The sequence below is a fragment of the Kuraishia capsulata genome, genomic scaffold (genome assembly GCF_000576695.1).
Source record: "Kuraishia capsulata CBS 1993 genomic scaffold, Kuraishia_capsulata_scaffold_1, whole genome shotgun sequence".
In the NCBI taxonomy this organism is placed as follows: domain Eukaryota; kingdom Fungi; phylum Ascomycota; class Pichiomycetes; order Pichiales; family Pichiaceae; genus Kuraishia; species Kuraishia capsulata.
In genome coordinates, this window is record NW_019172950.1 from 2,181,228 (window position 1) to 2,198,305 (window position 17,078).

A 17,078-nucleotide genomic window follows, 5' to 3' on the forward strand; every position below is an offset into this window, starting at 1 on the left:
GCATGCAGATGAAAAGTTAGAATTTGATAGAAAAACATGAGTGCATCACCAGATTGAGCTCTTTCAACTTTCTCTGTGATAACTTATATACTAATATCCTTGTATAATACCTCTATAGGATAGACTGTCTAACCTCTGTACAACTCCTCTATGATGTTGCCATTAACCACCGTCTCTTTGACAATCCCCTGAACATGTTTCGGAAACACTCTTCCATAGACCACCGGATATTCCATGTTCTTTTTGAAATAAACAACATTTCCGGCATAGGCATGGCCTCCGATGTGTGAGATCATTCCGACTTTGATTCCTCTCGGGTTGGTATCTTCATCGAACAACAGTCCCTTGGAGCTTAGCACGGCATTGAACTCGTCCTGAAGAAGAGGTGCAATTGCTCCACACCGTATATCTCTCTGGGAATGACCACAAATGAGAATGAGCTCGTTTTCGTTGGTTTGACTGGGGAACTCTAAGCTAAGTCTCTCCTGCTCTTTGGCCTTCTCTTCTATCTCAGATCTGGGAGTCAGGTGGGCCATAGCGAATTCTTTGAGTCGAGATTTCGGGATATTCGAAAAGATCTGGTTGTCTGGGAGCAATATCCCGGAAAACGATGTACTTGAGCAGGCAGTTCCGGGCAAAGATGTGTTTGCGAATAGCACTGGGTGAAAGGGAGAACATATCGATCGTCTAAAAGGTTGAAACTCTCCCACAGCAGATCCCGGTACCAATTCAAGTTTGCTCGGCCAGCTTGCTGCATTCTCGCCTGTGAGAACAAGCAGAGTCTTCCAAACGGCAGCTGCGGTGTTCCGCAGTGATTTGTCAAAATTGATAGGCTTATTGTGGGGAAGTACTGGTTCACAGAACGTGCACCCCGTATCTATTTCAGGCGGCGGACATTTAACAAACGTAATGCCCGCTCGCAGAGATGTGCTGAAATTTCTGAGGCCCATTTGTCTCATTATGGGAGTGAAGCCCACAGGTGGACATGTCAGTGGCTTTAATAGTTTGTGGAAGAATCTTAAAGCCGAGTACCGTTCGCTACATTTTCCTAATTTGACCTTATTTGTGTAACGAACGACACTTTCGGAGAAGTTTGTTCTTCTTGTCCTTTGTTCTTTGTTTCAGACTAAGGATGCTTTTTTATTTTTTTTATTTCAATTTGTTTACCACTGATTTCATTTCCTTTCTATTTTTGTCACGATGTACATATTGATTTCAAAATTGTCGTATACGACTCTACGGTCGAAGGTCCGGCCTTATGAGACTCAGGGCCAGGGCTCAACTGCCGTGCATCTGCAGCTTTATTCCTACAAATATCTAAGAACTCTTAATAGTATAGTTCAGCGCTAACACTAAACATAAAAAACCATATTTTAGTGGCAAATTCCAGCAGCTCTTCTCTTCTCGATTATCTTCCAATATTTCTCCTTAGTCTTGTTTCTCCAGTAAGGCCCGGTCAGCTCCATTATCAAGAACGTGCCAATGCAGAATAGATTAATAAAACCTGCAGCAATGAAGGTGTTTTTGAGCCCAGTGTTTGTGATCCAAGGGGTAATACCATAGTCCATGGCGAAATTCATGGTATTACGAATAATGACCACGACAACCATTGCCTCACAACTCATCTCACGGTAGGTGTCGATACAGTACGAGCAAGCAGAAGCAGCTCCAACCACGACGCAACCACCGGTGATACCAGCACCAATTACAAGACCAAACCAGTGCACCTCATAGTACGCTCCAATACCATAAAGAAACAAGGCACATGGTCCCACGATCATGTACAGAAGCAGAATCCAGAGTCTGTCTTCGGCGTAAGAGATTCCACCACGTCTCTCGGCCATCTTGATCTTGAGCCAGTCCGAGACGTATCCTGCGTAGAAGTTGAAGATAACAGCAAAAATCAAAGGCGCAAGATAAACAAGACCTGTCATCGCACTGGAGAAGTTGTACGGATGTGCTGTAAACACAGAGGACATTGTTCCGTTCATGACAGAGTACCAGAAAAGAGTGGACCCATACAGAAATCCAGAATACAGAACGATTGGAAACTGAAGCATTAAGAAAGGCCCGGTAGCATAGTGCTTAAACCATTCCCAATTGCGCACCTCAAAGAGTCTAAGCTTCTGCCAAAAAGTCTTGACTGGAATAGTCTCGTCCAGTTTCAAAGTTCCCTTCAGCACCTCAACCTCAGAAATGAAAACTTGTTTCTCGGAAGGCTGGTGAGAAAGTTGCTGGGACAAAACCTCCTGAACGGTACCAGATTTAACATTGCTGAGTACGATCTCCAGCTGGTCGGTCTCACCATCGATAGGAACGGGTCTGCTGTAGTTGGTTTCCTCAAGGAGAAAAAACACCAAAATAGCGGCGATTCCATTCCAGATACAACTCCAGTAAATCACCCATTTCCAGCCTTGGCCATCCGAAATAAATCCGGCGACCATTGGTGCCATGTAGTTAGATGCAAATAGAGCCAGAGCATATACACTCATCCATGTTCCGCGCTCGTGCTCGAAAAACACGTCTGAGACGGTGATTTCGCACATTGCCTCAATCGGCGCAGCAAAAAACCCTTGAAGAATTTTAGAACCGATCCATTCGCCTCCACTGGAGCAATAGGCCTCCCAGAGTGTCAGAAGGCACACTGAGGTTACCGAGAAGATGTATATTGGTCTCTTTCCTATCTGCATTGCCATTGGTAGGAAAAACAGATTTGCAAGCCCAAGAAACAAAAACATGTATCCAGTTCCATCATTTAGGGTTCCGAGAGATATTCCAGTTTTGTCTGAAAGCTCTGTGAGAATGGAGTAAATAGAAGTGGTCGGAATCCCGATCCCGAAGATGTACACGATGAGAGCGAACATGTGAATATACTTCCTGGTACGAGTCCAATTGAGTGGATCATTTGGATCAGAAGTTGGGGTTGGAATGAGAATAACGTCTTTATCTTTGTCACCTGCGTTGAGCTCCATCAGTCTTTCTTTGCTAAGCTCAACCAGGTGGGAAGTGCCTGGGATTTCGGAGTGGTCAACCATTGAAGGTACTGTCTTCGTGGGTTCGTGGTTTGTAGTTGCTACTTCTATTCCTAAAATGAACTTCGCAATGGTTATACCCCATATATATATGCCTTGATCTAGTTGTTGCCAAAGGCTCCTGCGGCGATCAAGCTGATACCGCAATATCCGCGTTTTTGTCCTGATTGGGTAATTCTGCTAGAAACCAGGTTGTGATTGCCGAGCTATCGGAGTAAGCCAAGAATTTCAAACACGTTCCTATCGCTCAGGGGGGGTCGTGTTTGACACCTGATGGCATTCCTGGCTTTGGCTTCCAAAAATTCCACGGCTTTGCCCAATAGATTGTCCCGATCGATGCTTTCACCGTTGAATTTTTCATGCAGATAGCTTGCCGATCAGAATTACCGCTTTGGGACTTGCCGATAAGCATAATGCATGGTAGTGTATGTGCCAGATCAGCCTGAGCCGCGTGTGGGGGACTTTTCACTTCAAACGGAGAACTTGGTTCGGATTTGTAACCGATAGTCACTGCTCAAAGATAATGCAACAGATTGCAACCTATGATCAGCTTATCTTTGGGGTCTTTCAGCTAAAGTAGGGGTGTTTTCTGGCTGTTTCGGAAATGACTGGCGGATACTTCGAGCCTACGATTCTCGATATAAGCTGAGGTTTGACCAGCTTCAAACTGAGCTGACAAAAGAAAGCAATTTACTTAGTACTTCGATTCAAATTGGCCACTACCAAAGGCTCTTCAATATGTTTAAATCTCTCAAGATTAAGCCTGGAAGGCTCTTGCAAACAATCCATGATACAGCCGAAAGTTTTGGAGCTATGTACAAATGGGGAGAACACCACACAGAGACCGGCCTTCGTCGACTTGCTTTGGGGGACGAAGACAAGGGAATGCGTGACTGGTTTGCCAAAGAAGTGGTTTCTTTAGGTTGTGAGCTAAAAATAGACGAACTTGGAAACATGTTTGCTATCTATCCAGGCCAAGATATGAGTGCTATTCCCACCGGTGTTGGGTCCCATCTCGATTCCCAGCCCACTGGAGGAAGATACGATGGACCTTTAGGTGTTCTAGCAGGACTTGAAATCTTACGGACAATCAAGGAGAACGGGTATGTTCCCAACTACCCTATTGCCCTCATCAATTGGACCAACGAGGAAGGTGCTCGGTTCCCAGCACCACTGCTTGGTTCTTCAGTTTGGAGCGGTTCCACCAAAAAGGAAGACATCTACAAAGTCAAGTCGGTTACTGATGCCCCTCCAAGGACTGTTCTTGGTGAATTGGAGAGAATTGGCTACAAGGGAGAGGTTGAGTGCAGTCACAAGACCAACCCCATCGCGTGCCATTTTGAGATCCATATTGAGCAAGCCCCATTCCTTGAGATGGCTGGAAAGAAAATCGGTGTGGTTCAGGGTATCCAATCTTTTAATTGGCAAGAGATAATTGTCAGGGGAGAGGCAAAACACACGGAGACCTCACCTATGGAAGGAAGAGCAGATGCCCTTCTGGCTGCAGCCAGAATGGTTATCAAGGGAAATGAGATAGGGATCAAGTACGGGGGATTGTGTTCCACAGGATATTTGGATGTGGAGCCACATGTATTTAATGTCATTCCCAATGAGGTGAAATTTTCATTAGATACTCATCACTATGAGGAGGATAAATTGCGTTCCATGCTGGCTGAAATCCGTGAAACATTTGACGCTATTGCAGCCAAAGGTGATGGAACCTCGAAGGCAATCCCGCTGAGCGTGGAGTATATTCCCGTATTTGAATCGCCTCCTACGCATTTCCATCCTGAGTGCATTGAGACAGTTAGAAACGCTGCCATTGAGGTTGTTGGTGAGGATATGATCATGGATATCACTGCACGTGCTGGTCACGATTCGAAAGAAACCAGCAGCATAGTTCCTACCTCAATGGTATTCATTCCATGTAAGGACGGTGTCAGTCATGCCCCTACCGAGTACAGTACTCCTCAGCAGGTTGAGGACGGCTTCAAAGTGTTGATGAATGCAGTTCTTGGGTATGATTTGTTGCGTAAGGAAAAGGCATAAGTTCAAAACTTATGATCATTTGTGTCGAACTGAGGTTGGTGTTACGTGGATTTAGTAGGATCTTAATAGATGATATCAGTTGAATGTGTGAGAACTGCTGAAAAAAGTAGTATGACTGAGTTAGAGCTGTACCGAATTTAAATGAGGTTGAAGAAAAAAATTCGCTGAATTCCCTTGAATTCACATTCATGATTTATCTAAACAGAAAATATTTGTATATCCATTCTGATCGTCGCAATACTACTCAGGTGTTATACTCGCCTAGCCGATCCCAGCTCATGCACCCTTGCAGTAGAATGCATCTCTCTCAATTGCGAAGTTACCCCAAGCTTTTCTGTCAAATACAAAGCTTCTCCAAAGAGGGACGATCAAGCAAGATATCACATCCCATTCCAGGTACTCCTTGGTTTCCCCAGGCCTTCTCAAAGAACTCAAGCATCTGGTATGAATAGTGAGTATGAACATAATCGCCAATCTCCGAAGTACGCTTCCGGATAAACTGTCTTTGATTCTCATGAAGAGCAGCTGAACCCGCAATCATTATTGGCCAAGGAATAATGCTGCAGATGGGGTGGTAATTTGGAATCAGGGCAAGGTGGGTGAGAATGGTTTCAACGTCGTTCTGAATAATTGGATCATCTGTAGCTATATCTGCAAACAGCACCTTGCGAAGAAGAAGATGAGCAGCCTTCATTAGTATCATACGAGTGAGAAGACTGCATTTGAGATGGGTAATATCGCGCTCTTGGAGCTGATTACACTCCATCGGAAGATCTCCAACAGTTTCATGTGCTGTGATATGATACAACAATTCTGCCTCATGTCGGTGATTCCCATGTTTGCGTGCAATCCAGGATGCTTTAGCACACACCTCGAAACCTTCTCTGGCAGCTCCCAAAATCGGATTGTTCATCCACTCTACCGGAAGATCAAATACGGGCGTGGTCATGATGTCGCGGAAGTCGTCAAAAAAATCAAATGGAGAAGGGAACTTGCCCAGTGCCTGTTCAGTGCACAACAATAGCTCCACAGAGTAGTTGTACGCAAAACTGTCCACCATATATTTATCCTGGGCGGTGAATGCCACCTGCTTGCGAGTTTCACCAGAACCTTCATCGACAAGATCGTAGACCAAAAATTCGTTGGCATCCATTTCGGTCGATGGATGGGTCAAATACTGTTCGAACTTCATCTTGTCAAACTGTGAGAGCGAATGGTCATGTTGGCTATTTCCGTTGAGACGTTCATGTCTTCGCTTCAGCATCATCTGGTAGGCGGCAATGAGATGGTGTGTGCACTTTGCATTACTGGCCCCAAAGTATTTTTCTCGGAGAGATAAAATCAGCATGCTATAAACAAGCCAGTCTTCGGAGCCATCCACGTTCTGATGCTTGATCTCGTCGAAAAGTGTCTTCATGCTCCGTTGGTACCGTTTCTGGGCAAGCTCTACCATGGAGGCATTTTTCCACGCCAAATAAGATGCCCCACATGCAAAACAGACCTCTCTGAAAGCCGATGAGATGGGCAATAGCGGAATTGCAATTCCACCAGGAGTTATAATCGGGAGCGTAAATTGCGGCGTGATGCTAGGGACGAACCCTTGCATGAACGCTTTGAGGAGCATCGCCGACTCAGAGTCCAGGATCACACCTGGAATACTGTATAGCCTGGAAGTGGGACCAGGATCGTTCCTGCAACTTATAGCAAGATCATACCTTTTCCTGGTCACTGTTTTCTCGTCCTCCATGCTCACACAGATGAACACCGTTTTATTGTTCTTGATCTTCTTCACCTTGAAAGACGTATGCGGCAAAGTTTGATTGCGACGCTGAGGCCATACGCACTCGAAACTGCCCTTCAGACAATTCCGGCAGACTGGCCCGCTTTCGTCACACTTCTTCTTTCTTGAACGGCCTAATGATGGTTAAAACGTTGATAACAACCAGATAAAATCATAAAGTAGCACTTACAGGTAAAACACCCGGACTTCACCCTACGCTCAACCTTCATTGCTTTCTGACACGATTCCCTGTTCTCTGCTAGGTTTTTTGCTGATCCTGATCGAAACTGAAGCTTTGCTGATCGATCTCCGAACTTTTCGGCAGACTATCTCCGAACTTTTCGGTGATCCACTATTGATTGTCCCTTTATACAAATTCCATGAACTTCCTGCAAAATTCCTTGAGCAGATTCAATATTGTATTAAATTTCCAGATGTCCGCAGAACTTCAGGAGCAATAAACATGGAAATGGTTGCAAGTTACAGAGTGACCGATTGCCCCAGCGAGACGTAGGTTTTTGCGACGTCATTTCCGGATTGGGAAGTACTTGTCGGAAAACTCTGGACGGGGTGTTTTGCAGTGGTCGGAGTTCGGTTTCCGCGCTTTATTTATGGCAACTTTTAAGGAAGTTTTATTCGTCCGCAAGTCTATTGCCACGCTTTAGATGACCCAGGTCAGTAAACATCGTGGTGCGTGGTTCGGTCTAAGGGCCGCGAATGGGCGAGGTAGCCCCTCAGTGAAGGTGTCACCTCGGGGAAGGCTTTTTGCCGAAACCACTGCACAATCAGATCAGATCAATAAACTGGCTGTGCAAAGCTTAATTTACAGAGGGGGCAACCTATACATGCTTATCCTCTTATCGTAAACGGGCAGGCCAATGACCTCGGGCAATCCGTTCCTTATCGGCGTATGGACATTCCAGATTGAGATCTTCGTTATCACGTGATATCCTTCTGACTGCCCACCTTTTTATCTTATCAAAACTGCGTGCACCAGCGAGGTTCCCTCGGGTAAATATCCGAAGGTGTCTCCCAAAATCAACGCTGGGACGTAGTGGTACGAGAAAAAAGTCTCAGAAGCAGATTATCAGGTCTGATCCTGTTGTTATGTTGATGACATTAATGGTTCTAGCTTTTCTCAAAACCAATTAACCAAAATCATGGGCAAAGTAATTGTTTTAGGGTAAGTTTTCAGGAGCACCCTCAGCGTATCTTTTAACTAACACCCTAAAAAAGAGCAGGAGTTGTGGGACTATCTACAGCACTTGAGCTTGTCCAGAGAGGTCACGAGGTTGACATTGTTGCTCGTCACTTGCCGGGTGATATTGATATAGAGTATACAAGTCCTTTTGCGGGTGCCAATTGGTCGAGCTTTGCCGAAACCGACGAGGAACAGGAATGGGACAAGCTCGGATACGAAAAGCTACTCGAGATTGCAAAAACCGAACCCGGGGCTTCTGTTTGGGCCAAAAGATCTCTGAATTATAACCGAGAACCGGCTCCAAGGCTTGCTTCGGTTGTCAAGGATTTGCGCATTTTGCCTGAGAATGAGCTTATTCCAGGAACTCACTGCGGTTTCGAATACACCTCGATCGTGATCTCTGTTGGAACCTATCTTGCATATCTTTCTCAGAAATTGATGGCCGCTGGGGTTGTAATCAGACGTGCCCATGTGGCACATATAAAGGACGTGGCCTCATACTATACCAAGGGAACTCCTGAGGTGATTGTCAACTGCTCCGGATTACTTGCACGCAAGTTGGGAGGTGTTGAAGATAAGGCTGTTTATCCAATCAAAGGTCAAATCTTGTTGATTCGAAACAATTGCTCCACACTGCTTTCTGTTTCAGGTACTGAGGGTCCCGATGAGGAGGCATTCTACATTTTCCCCCGAAAAGAGGGCGGTGGTATCATTGGTGGTTCTTACGTACCAAATGATTGGAGTGCTGATATTAGCGAGGGCTTCATTGAACGTACCAAGCAAAAAGTGGCTAAGTACTGCCCAGAGCTTCTTGAAGAGGGGCCTCTTGATATCTACAAGGCTGTTGTCGGCCTCCGTCCTGGTAGAGAAGGTGGTGTCAGGATCGAGAAGGAGACGATTCCTGGTGTAGGTAATGTGGTGCACAATTACGGCTGTGGAGGGTGTGGTTACCAGAATTCGCACGGTATGGCAATCAAGACGGCGAAACTTGTGGAAGAATTCTTGAAAAAATGATTTTTGCTAGCTTTAGTTTTATTCTTGACTTTAATCATAGAATAAACCGGAATTGTTAATTTCTGTCCTATGTCATTTTGGTATCACAGCTCGCTGCCATTTTTGAGAAGGGGATTCTGCCATTTTTCATCCGGTTGGCAACTTATCGAAAGACGCGTCCAAAACATTTACTCTTTATCAATGCCACACCCAATGGTTTTGATAGTCAGCAGACAGAATCTCGAGAAAATACGGCAGGAATCTGAGAAGACCCAGACACAGATATGTGCACGGGTGCTTGCCACTGTTCTGCGGTACGATGCATACGACGGACTGCTTACGGTGATCGGGTCAGACGATCTGGCGAGCAGAGACGAGTCCAGGGCCATCAAAGTGGACATTGGTAACTTGATGTTGACTTTGGAGGTGAAGCCAGAACTCCTGGAGTATGGCTCTACAGTTAATGTGGACATAGCAGTGAGTGGCTGTGCATGGCCTGTTTATGGGATCGGGCTGCGGCCCTTGGCAGATCCTGGTGTGATGGCCAACCCAGCGGCAATGGACGTTTTGCGAGCAGTTGCTAATCTTGAAAGCCTTCCAAATGTGTATAAGGAGGTTGGATACGACACTATGGATTTTGTGCACTGTGGAGGAACTGATGGTGAAGTGAGTGGTGATGGAGAGTAAAAGGTTGGGGTATATATATATATTGGTAATGAAAATAATGAGCAGAATGACGGAACAGTGATGAACAACGAAAATCTTACGCTCAATCAAGTGAATTACTACTGGCTTGGCTTAGGCCCCTTGAGAATTCCTTCATATATTCTCAGTATCTCTCTCATCCACCCGTTCTTGATTATCCGGCTCAGACGGGTTGAACCTTGCTCAATGCGCCACGTTCACTATTTGTTACTCTCACTAATCCTCAATTCCAATCACTTGATCCAATCCCTCAACCCACCAAAAACGGCTCGCTTTGCGCTATCCATCGCGGTTAACACTCCACCCCACCCATAAAGGGTTAGCGCCTTATCTGAGGGACATTACCCGATTGGGAAGGATTAGGAGATAGAGATAAGCTTCCTCAATTTAAAAGTGCTGGATCCGCCCTTTTCCTATTGTGGCTATCGTATAATATTCTCAAGGTTTTTCCTCGGCAAATTTTTTGAATCTTGATAATATCTGCCAAATGTCGTGGAAAGACACTCCCCCTGAAGACGCCGCTAAGTTCGAGCTTTGGAAGCCTAAGATCCAGGCGTATCTGGACGCTCGCGAAGCCGCTGTTCCTAAACAATATTTGCTACCGGAGTCAAAACTTCCCCCAGCTGACCAACTCAATGTTGCTAATCTCCCATACACGTCTGGGGCCATGACTGCCGAGGAATTAGTCATTACCGAAACGGGTGTTCCTCAACTGGCAAAGAAGATCGCTGATGGTGATTGGTCCTCGGTCCAGGTTCTGGAGGCCTTTCTGAAAAGGGCTGTTATGGGTAACCAATTGTTAAACTTTGCCACCACTTTCATAGCTGATGATGCCATGGAACGTGCAAAAGAGTTAGACGAGATCTACGCCAAAACTGGAAAGACCGTAGGACCGTTACATGGAGTTCCCGTCTCCATTAAAGAGCACATTGGTTTCAAGGGAAAGCCAATGCATGGTGGTTTTGTTTCTCGCGTAGACTTTCTGGCTACAGAAGATGCGGTGACTGTTCGTGTTCTGAAAGAGCAGGGAGCAGTGCCTTTCGTGAGAACCAACATCCCACAATCTCTGATGCACGCCGATTCCAGTAACTACATTGTTGGAGCCACCAAGAACTGTCTCAATCTTAAACTTTCAGCAGGTGGATCCTCTGGCGGTGAGGGTTCCATTGTGGGGTTTAAGGGAAGTCCTGTGGGGGTGGGTACCGACATTGGTGGTTCCATTCGATTTCCAGCTGCTTTCAATGGCTGTTACGGTTTAAGACCAACCTCTTATCGAGTTTCCGGACTGGGCTGCGGTGGTGCTGGTGGTGGACAGGAAAGTATCAAATCTGTGATGGGGCCAATATCTCAACACGTTGAAGATTTGGACTATTTCATGGAGTCCTATCTGGGAGGTGAGCCTTGGAAATACGACGGAACTCTCCTAGTGATGCCCTGGAGAAAGGTCGTTCCCTCCAAAGCCATCACTGTGGGTATAATGTGGAACGACGGGGTGGTTGAGACGCAGCCCGGTATTCTCCGTGGTTTGAGATTTCTCAAGGAGAAGCTGGAGGCTCAGGGAATTAAAGTTGTGGATTGGGAGCCGTACAAGGTTGGAGAGATCTGGGAAGAGTCCTTGCCTCTTTTCTACGCAGACGGGCTCAAAGCGCAACTAACCATGCTTGGTGAGTCGGGTGAGCCTATCCATCCTCTCACAAGATACGCTTTTCAAGGATGTAAGGAAGGAGGCCTAACTGTGAGTGAGAACTGGGCCTATAACCGTCGTCGTGATTCCTTTCGTACTGAGTACCTTGCTCTCATGCAAAAGCGCGGCGTCGACTTCATCGTCAACCCGGTCTACTGGAACGTGACACCTCGTCTTCACGAGACCAAGTACTGGTCCCACACCACTCTGTGGAATTATCTAGACCACCCATGTGTGGCTATGCCTACTGGTCTATTCATGGATCCAAAGCTAGACACGCCTCAGCCGCGTGAATTCTTGAGCACATTTGACGAGGAAATTCAGTCGCTTGTTGGAGATGCTCAGGATTATATTGGTGCCCCTCTTACATTCCAGGTTGTTGGAAAACGTTATCATGACGAGGAGACTGTCGCTGCAGCGAAGGTGCTTGATGCAGCACTCAAGGCGTGAAAGTGCATCACGTCAAATTGAAGATAAGTAGCCTAACATAGGTAACCTCACATAAGCAAAACAAAAATCCACACTAATACCGAATAATGCTTCCTATTTTCACCTTAATAATTCCATTTAACAAACTGTCGACACCGAGCCCAAATGCAATAACCCCATGTTCTTCCCGGTCAAAAGTATTAATTCCGCCAACCCCGGAATGATGCATGCGCATGCGGCGCGGTTACCAAGCCCAGGCCTTCTGCCTAAGCGCCCATCCGGAGGTAACGCACTTAGTCTGAATGCCCGGATTTTTCTTAGTTAAAGGACCAGGTTCCTAGCTTTGACATTGGCACGACTGTCTCCTATATAAGTGCTCTCAATTGCTATCTTCTGGTTTTTGGAGAATCTTATTATATTATAGTTTTAATTTACTTTATTCAACATCAATTGCAATGGTTGCCAATATTTCGCTCAAAGGAAAGACCGCTATTGTCACTGGAGGTACCAAGAACCTGGGTGCTCAAACTGCTGAGGAACTGGCCTCGTATGGTGCTAACCTTCTCTTGCATTATCATTCCGAGTCTGAAAAAGCCAATGGCGAGAAATTGGTGAATTCATTGTCATCTAAGTATGGAGTCAAGGTTGTCCTGTTCCAAGGTGATCTTTCTGACGAGAAAACCACGGCTTCTCTTTTTGAGACTGTCAAAGAGGCCTTTGGATCCTACGATATTGCCATTAACAACGCCGGAATGGTTTTGAAGAAGCCTCTTGCTGAAATCTCGCTTTCTGAATATGACAAAATGTTCAGCATCAACACTCGTGCTTCATTTTTGTTCCTCCGTGGAGTTGCAAATACCATCAACGAGGACGGGAACGTTGTTATGCTAGTGACTTCGCTGTTAGCTGCCTACACGCCTTACTATTCCATCTACCAGGCCGCAAAGGCAGCTGTGGAACACATGGTCAAGGGTCTCAGCAAAGAATTGCAATCCAAGGGTATCAGCGTCAACGCTGTTGCCCCGGGACCAATGGACACTCCATTCTTGTACGGCCAGGAGACACCTGAGGCAATTGAGTACCTCAAATCTGCTGGAGGAAAAGGAAGGCTTACCAAGGTCGAAGATATCGTCCCAATTGTAAGGTTCCTCGTCACCGAGGGTGGCTGGATCTCTGGTCAGACGATCTTTGCAAATGGTGGCTTTACTGCTCGTTAAATCTTGATACTTGCCACCGGACATGCTATTAGGAATATGTTTGGTTTATCTGTTTTTGAATTCTTCACACTATATGTAACCACTTTTGCAAATCAATATCACTTTAGGCCCAAGACCCTTGAAGTAGTGCTTAAACTACTTTACGCCGCACGTAAACATATCTCACATTGGACTTCCCACGCAAGACGCGCCTCAATTTCAGAACACTGAGTACAGTTCTTGGTTGTCAACAATCACCATCATCATGACAAGAGGACCGATTATATTGTTTGAAGGCCTAGATCGAACAGGAAAGTCTACACAGACGGAAAGCTTGGTGGACGCCCTGCGTCGGGTCGGTATCGGCGCCGAACTTTTTAGGTTCCCCAACCGTGAGACTGGACTTGGCAAAATGATCAACGCATATCTCACTGGGGGGTCTTTGAATGACGAGACAGCTCATCTTTTATTTTCTGCTAATCGCTGGGAGTGCAAAGATGCCCTGGTGGCATCTAGTGAGGCCGGAAATGCTGTAGTTATCGACCGCTACATCTTCAGTGGAGTCGCATATTCCGCAGCGAAGGGACTGGAGCGTGAGTGGTGTGTTTCGCCGGATCTCGGGCTTCCCAGTCCTGACATCGTGATTTTTTTCAAGTTCAAAGATACGGCAAAAGCGACAGAACGGGGCCAGTATGGAGAAGAGAGATACGAGAAGGTCGAATTCCAAAAGCTGGTGAGACATGAGTTTGAGAAGTTCGAGGAAGAAAGCTCCGGTAGTTGGAATGTGGTATACGTTGACGATAAGCCGATAGCGGAGGTGGCAGAAGAGGTTTGGCAAATTGTGGGTAGTGTTTGTGAAAAGGGTATTGAGGATGAGATTAGACCTTTTCAATGGGAGTTCAAAAAGTAAGTGAGAGAAAACATCGATGCAAGAAAATCGCGAATACCATTAAACTACATCCAATTACAGAGTTACATAGTAGTACATTAGCTCGACCGATACATAAAGAAAAACAGAGGTCGCGAGACAGTAGTTAAAAAAAGAAGGGGGTTATTCGAACAGATCGGCGCAGATTGTCCCTTTGGGGCCTTGCTGTAAAGAAGGAAGAAGAGAAGGAAGAAAAGACGGAATGGAAAAAGTGGCTAGTGTTTTCGAGGATTGTAGTATGGTCGGTGGCTGAGGTGGTAGTGTACATTGGTGGTTGGGTGATCTGCTGGTGAATTTGTGATGATCAGGCGATCGTCTGGTGAGGATCTAGCTCGCTCTCGTGTTTGTTTCACCGCGCGCTCTAAGCTTTCAAAGAACCATAAAGTCCAACGAAGGCCCAGAACAATGACGAAATCAATGAGATCTTACCCAGAATCAACTTATACTCAAAAACTCCAGTCAAGACGAAGTGCTGGGCAAGCTCAACCACATCGTTCAGTCCGAGGAACACAAACACCTCAGATTTGAAGGAGGAGATTGCATCAGCTGGAGCAGCAAGCAATGCGTAAGCCACAACAGCCCTGGTAGCTGTGATCACAACAGGATCAGCAGGTCTTGAGGTGAAGTTGATGTAGTATCCGGTGAGGAATGGAACTCCAAAGGCAGCTGCAAACCAGACCACAAAAAAGGCCAAGAACGACAACGAAGTCACAAACGAAAAATCCACGACAGGCGTCTGGAGCACCTGCTTTGGCAAGTTGTCGGCGACAAGCTTTGGCAAGAACTTTCCAACTGGGGCCACACTGTAGTAGTTGCTGAAGATGTATGTGGCTTCAGTAGCAACCTGGATACCAACAAACGCACACGGGCAGCTGAGAGCAGACTTGATAGCGGAGTTCTTGTCACCAACAGCAGAGACAACGGCCTTAGCTTTGGACCCGGCAGATTGGGTGATACCCGCGTATTTCGACACCACAAACGTCTTTGCCTTCTTCAAAACAGTGGCTCCGGTGGAGTCCTCAGAGTCGGTTTCCTCCTCGGTTTCAGCCTCGACATCCGGCTCGGTAACCTTCTCAGCCGGTTCATCAACAGGCTTTGACTTCTTGACAGGGGATCCAAGGCCCTTGGCCAAAAGTTGATCCACAAGCTCCTTCTTGAGCTCCTTTCCAGTGACGAAGATGCCGGCGTCCTCGCACAGCTCCTTGAGTTGCTCTTTGGTCTTCTTTGCCAACGACATTATAAATCAAAAAAATGGCGAAAAACGGTTTTAAACGGTGATGATTAGAATTTTTCTGATTCGGTGTTAAACCTTCGAAGAGAAAGAGTCAGGAAAGAAACACTCTGGAGTTTGGTTTGGAGTATGGAGCGGCATAAACAACAACAACAAGTGCGCTTACAAAATTACCCTTTTCGGTAATATGTAAACATGAGTGGTAGTGTTTGGGCGAATTGATGGTGTCAAGGCTGTGCTGGGGTAAAGATAGGGCAGTTAGAGCAAGAGTGGTAGGGTGGTTATACCGCAGTTCCTGTCGGAAATTGAATATTGGAGTATAGAAAAATGAAATAGGAAGAGAATATATAGGATTTTTGGAGCTAGGAAGTGGATTTAGTGGTCATTTGTGTGATTTGGACCGTATGGACCCTGCATGTCAGGAACAGGTAAAGAATCAATGTTGGCCGTATTGTCGTTGGCTTCAACAGAATATCCTGGAATTAGTACCTTCATTAACGCACTCTTTCAAGGTTTACAGTAAAGTGTCTAAAATATCGGGGCCTATCCAATATCTGCGCATGATCTACAGAACACCCATACTCTGTTACCACAAACTCACCGCATTTTGAGTCCACCCTAACACGGCATCAAAAAAAACCGCCTAGAATCGGAACTTGGTTCCTGCCTCTGAATAGCGCCTTTTTTAAAACCAATAATATCCCACTATGACACACACTATGACACATCTCAAATGCCTCTATCCCATAGAAGTATTCCGGGTCGTGCGCTACAGACCCCGCCGACCACCCGAACCGGATTGTCGAATCAGGGGGCTGGTGGCAACCGTGGGTCCGACATGGAACTTCTTCCGACCTCCCTTCGGTTTTCTCTTCACCCAGAGCCAACACTTACACTTTAAAAGCCCGAAAATCCCCTAGTTTTGACCAGGTCTGGATTAAGTTGTTCGTGTTTTTTCACTGTTGCCCCAGTTTTTGCGCTATGAACTCAATTCCAGATGCAGTGGACTCCAACCTTGTCCACGCCCTCTCGTACCAACCGGGAGTGTTCCGAGCCGGTCAGGTCAACGACCAGCGCTCGCAACCACAACAGAACGAGGATCCCAAGCTGTCCGGGCAGGTGAATCCGGGGCCCGGAATGCATGGTAATGCTGGATCATCAAATTCGCAGGCGGGGGGGGCTTCTGGTCCAGGAAATGGGTCCGGAACCCCAGAAACAGCTAAGGAGGATGCGCAGAATGCTCTCGTTGCTGTTTCGCGGTACACGAATAGCAACAAGTTTGGCGCAAAGAAGAAGTCGTGGGTCTGGAACTGGTTTGTTCAGGACGACCTTGATCTCAACGTTGCCATATGTGACCAATGCGGCAAGTGTATCCGTCGTTTGGCCAGTGACAAGGGTTCCCCCAAGAAACTAAGCGAGCACCTGCGTACCCACCGGATCGACAGGGAAACCGTGAACCCGAACCGCGAGTCGATGATGTCTGTTGAGGCCAATGTTAGTGGTTCTAGTATGGCATACAGTCCTCAGGTTCCTCTTAGACGGAATTTGACCCAGGGCGGATACGCCTCTTTGCCGCGCCACATCTTGAACGAATTCGAGATTGCGCCGTACACTCAGGTGAAATTTCACAAGGAGCTCATGAAGTTTCTGGCCGAGAACAAGCTCCCTATCACCGTGGTGAAATCGGCCACTTTCAGGCAAATTGTTTTCACTCTTCGCCCAGAATCCATTCCAGACTTAGATGATCTGGACAATATTTATGCCTCTTTCATTGAGGTATTCAAGAACGCCGGGACGAGGCCAGCCGAGGAGTGGCTATGATGAGATACATTCAAGACGACTCTAATTCA

General features: G+C 46.4%; 11 protein-coding genes across 11 annotated transcripts; 7 read left to right on the forward strand and 4 right to left on the reverse strand.

Annotated features, from left to right (window-relative positions):
• Positions 1-128: 128 nt before the first annotated feature.
• On the reverse strand, positions 129-959 carry KUCA_T00001181001 (uncharacterized protein; the record flags this gene model as incomplete). Its single annotated transcript, XM_022605792.1, has 1 exon — positions 129-959. One exon carries the CDS (start codon positions 957-959, stop codon positions 129-131), a length of 831 nt encoding a protein of 276 aa, XP_022457226.1.
• Positions 960-1,373: 414 nt separating this feature from the next.
• KUCA_T00001182001 (uncharacterized protein) lies at positions 1,374-3,035 on the reverse strand (the record flags this gene model as incomplete). Its single annotated transcript, XM_022605793.1, has 1 exon — positions 1,374-3,035. The coding sequence occupies one exon, from the start codon at positions 3,033-3,035 to the stop codon at positions 1,374-1,376; it is 1,662 nt and encodes a 553-aa protein (XP_022457227.1).
• A 735-nt stretch (positions 3,036-3,770) lies between these two features.
• KUCA_T00001183001 (uncharacterized protein) lies at positions 3,771-5,081 on the forward strand (the record flags this gene model as incomplete). The annotated part of the gene is made up of 1 exon (XM_022605794.1): positions 3,771-5,081. The coding sequence occupies one exon, from the start codon at positions 3,771-3,773 to the stop codon at positions 5,079-5,081; it is 1,311 nt and encodes a 436-aa protein (XP_022457228.1).
• A 337-nt stretch (positions 5,082-5,418) lies between these two features.
• On the reverse strand, positions 5,419-7,091 carry KUCA_T00001184001 (uncharacterized protein; the record flags this gene model as incomplete). The annotated part of the gene is made up of 2 exons (XM_022605797.1): positions 5,419-6,995; positions 7,052-7,091. The coding sequence occupies 2 exons, from the start codon at positions 7,089-7,091 to the stop codon at positions 5,419-5,421; spliced, it is 1,617 nt and encodes a 538-aa protein (XP_022457229.1).
• Positions 7,092-8,021: 930 nt separating this feature from the next.
• KUCA_T00001185001 (uncharacterized protein) lies at positions 8,022-9,076 on the forward strand (the record flags this gene model as incomplete). Its single annotated transcript, XM_022605798.1, has 2 exons — positions 8,022-8,044; positions 8,098-9,076. 2 exons carry the CDS (start codon positions 8,022-8,024, stop codon positions 9,074-9,076), a joined length of 1,002 nt encoding a protein of 333 aa, XP_022457230.1.
• Positions 9,077-9,268: 192 nt separating this feature from the next.
• Positions 9,269-9,742, forward strand: KUCA_T00001186001 (uncharacterized protein; the record flags this gene model as incomplete). The annotated part of the gene is made up of 1 exon (XM_022605799.1): positions 9,269-9,742. One exon carries the CDS (start codon positions 9,269-9,271, stop codon positions 9,740-9,742), a length of 474 nt encoding a protein of 157 aa, XP_022457231.1.
• A 505-nt stretch (positions 9,743-10,247) lies between these two features.
• Positions 10,248-11,894, forward strand: KUCA_T00001187001 (uncharacterized protein; the record flags this gene model as incomplete). Its single annotated transcript, XM_022605800.1, has 1 exon — positions 10,248-11,894. One exon carries the CDS (start codon positions 10,248-10,250, stop codon positions 11,892-11,894), a length of 1,647 nt encoding a protein of 548 aa, XP_022457232.1.
• Positions 11,895-12,328: 434 nt separating this feature from the next.
• On the forward strand, positions 12,329-13,090 carry KUCA_T00001188001 (uncharacterized protein; the record flags this gene model as incomplete). The annotated part of the gene is made up of 1 exon (XM_022605801.1): positions 12,329-13,090. One exon carries the CDS (start codon positions 12,329-12,331, stop codon positions 13,088-13,090), a length of 762 nt encoding a protein of 253 aa, XP_022457233.1.
• A 244-nt stretch (positions 13,091-13,334) lies between these two features.
• On the forward strand, positions 13,335-13,979 carry KUCA_T00001189001 (uncharacterized protein; the record flags this gene model as incomplete). Its single annotated transcript, XM_022605802.1, has 1 exon — positions 13,335-13,979. The coding sequence occupies one exon, from the start codon at positions 13,335-13,337 to the stop codon at positions 13,977-13,979; it is 645 nt and encodes a 214-aa protein (XP_022457234.1).
• Positions 13,980-14,358: 379 nt separating this feature from the next.
• On the reverse strand, positions 14,359-15,234 carry KUCA_T00001190001 (uncharacterized protein; the record flags this gene model as incomplete). The annotated part of the gene is made up of 1 exon (XM_022605803.1): positions 14,359-15,234. The coding sequence occupies one exon, from the start codon at positions 15,232-15,234 to the stop codon at positions 14,359-14,361; it is 876 nt and encodes a 291-aa protein (XP_022457235.1).
• A 975-nt stretch (positions 15,235-16,209) lies between these two features.
• KUCA_T00001191001 (uncharacterized protein) lies at positions 16,210-17,049 on the forward strand (the record flags this gene model as incomplete). Its single annotated transcript, XM_022605804.1, has 1 exon — positions 16,210-17,049. The coding sequence occupies one exon, from the start codon at positions 16,210-16,212 to the stop codon at positions 17,047-17,049; it is 840 nt and encodes a 279-aa protein (XP_022457236.1).
• Positions 17,050-17,078: the final 29 nt, after the last annotated feature.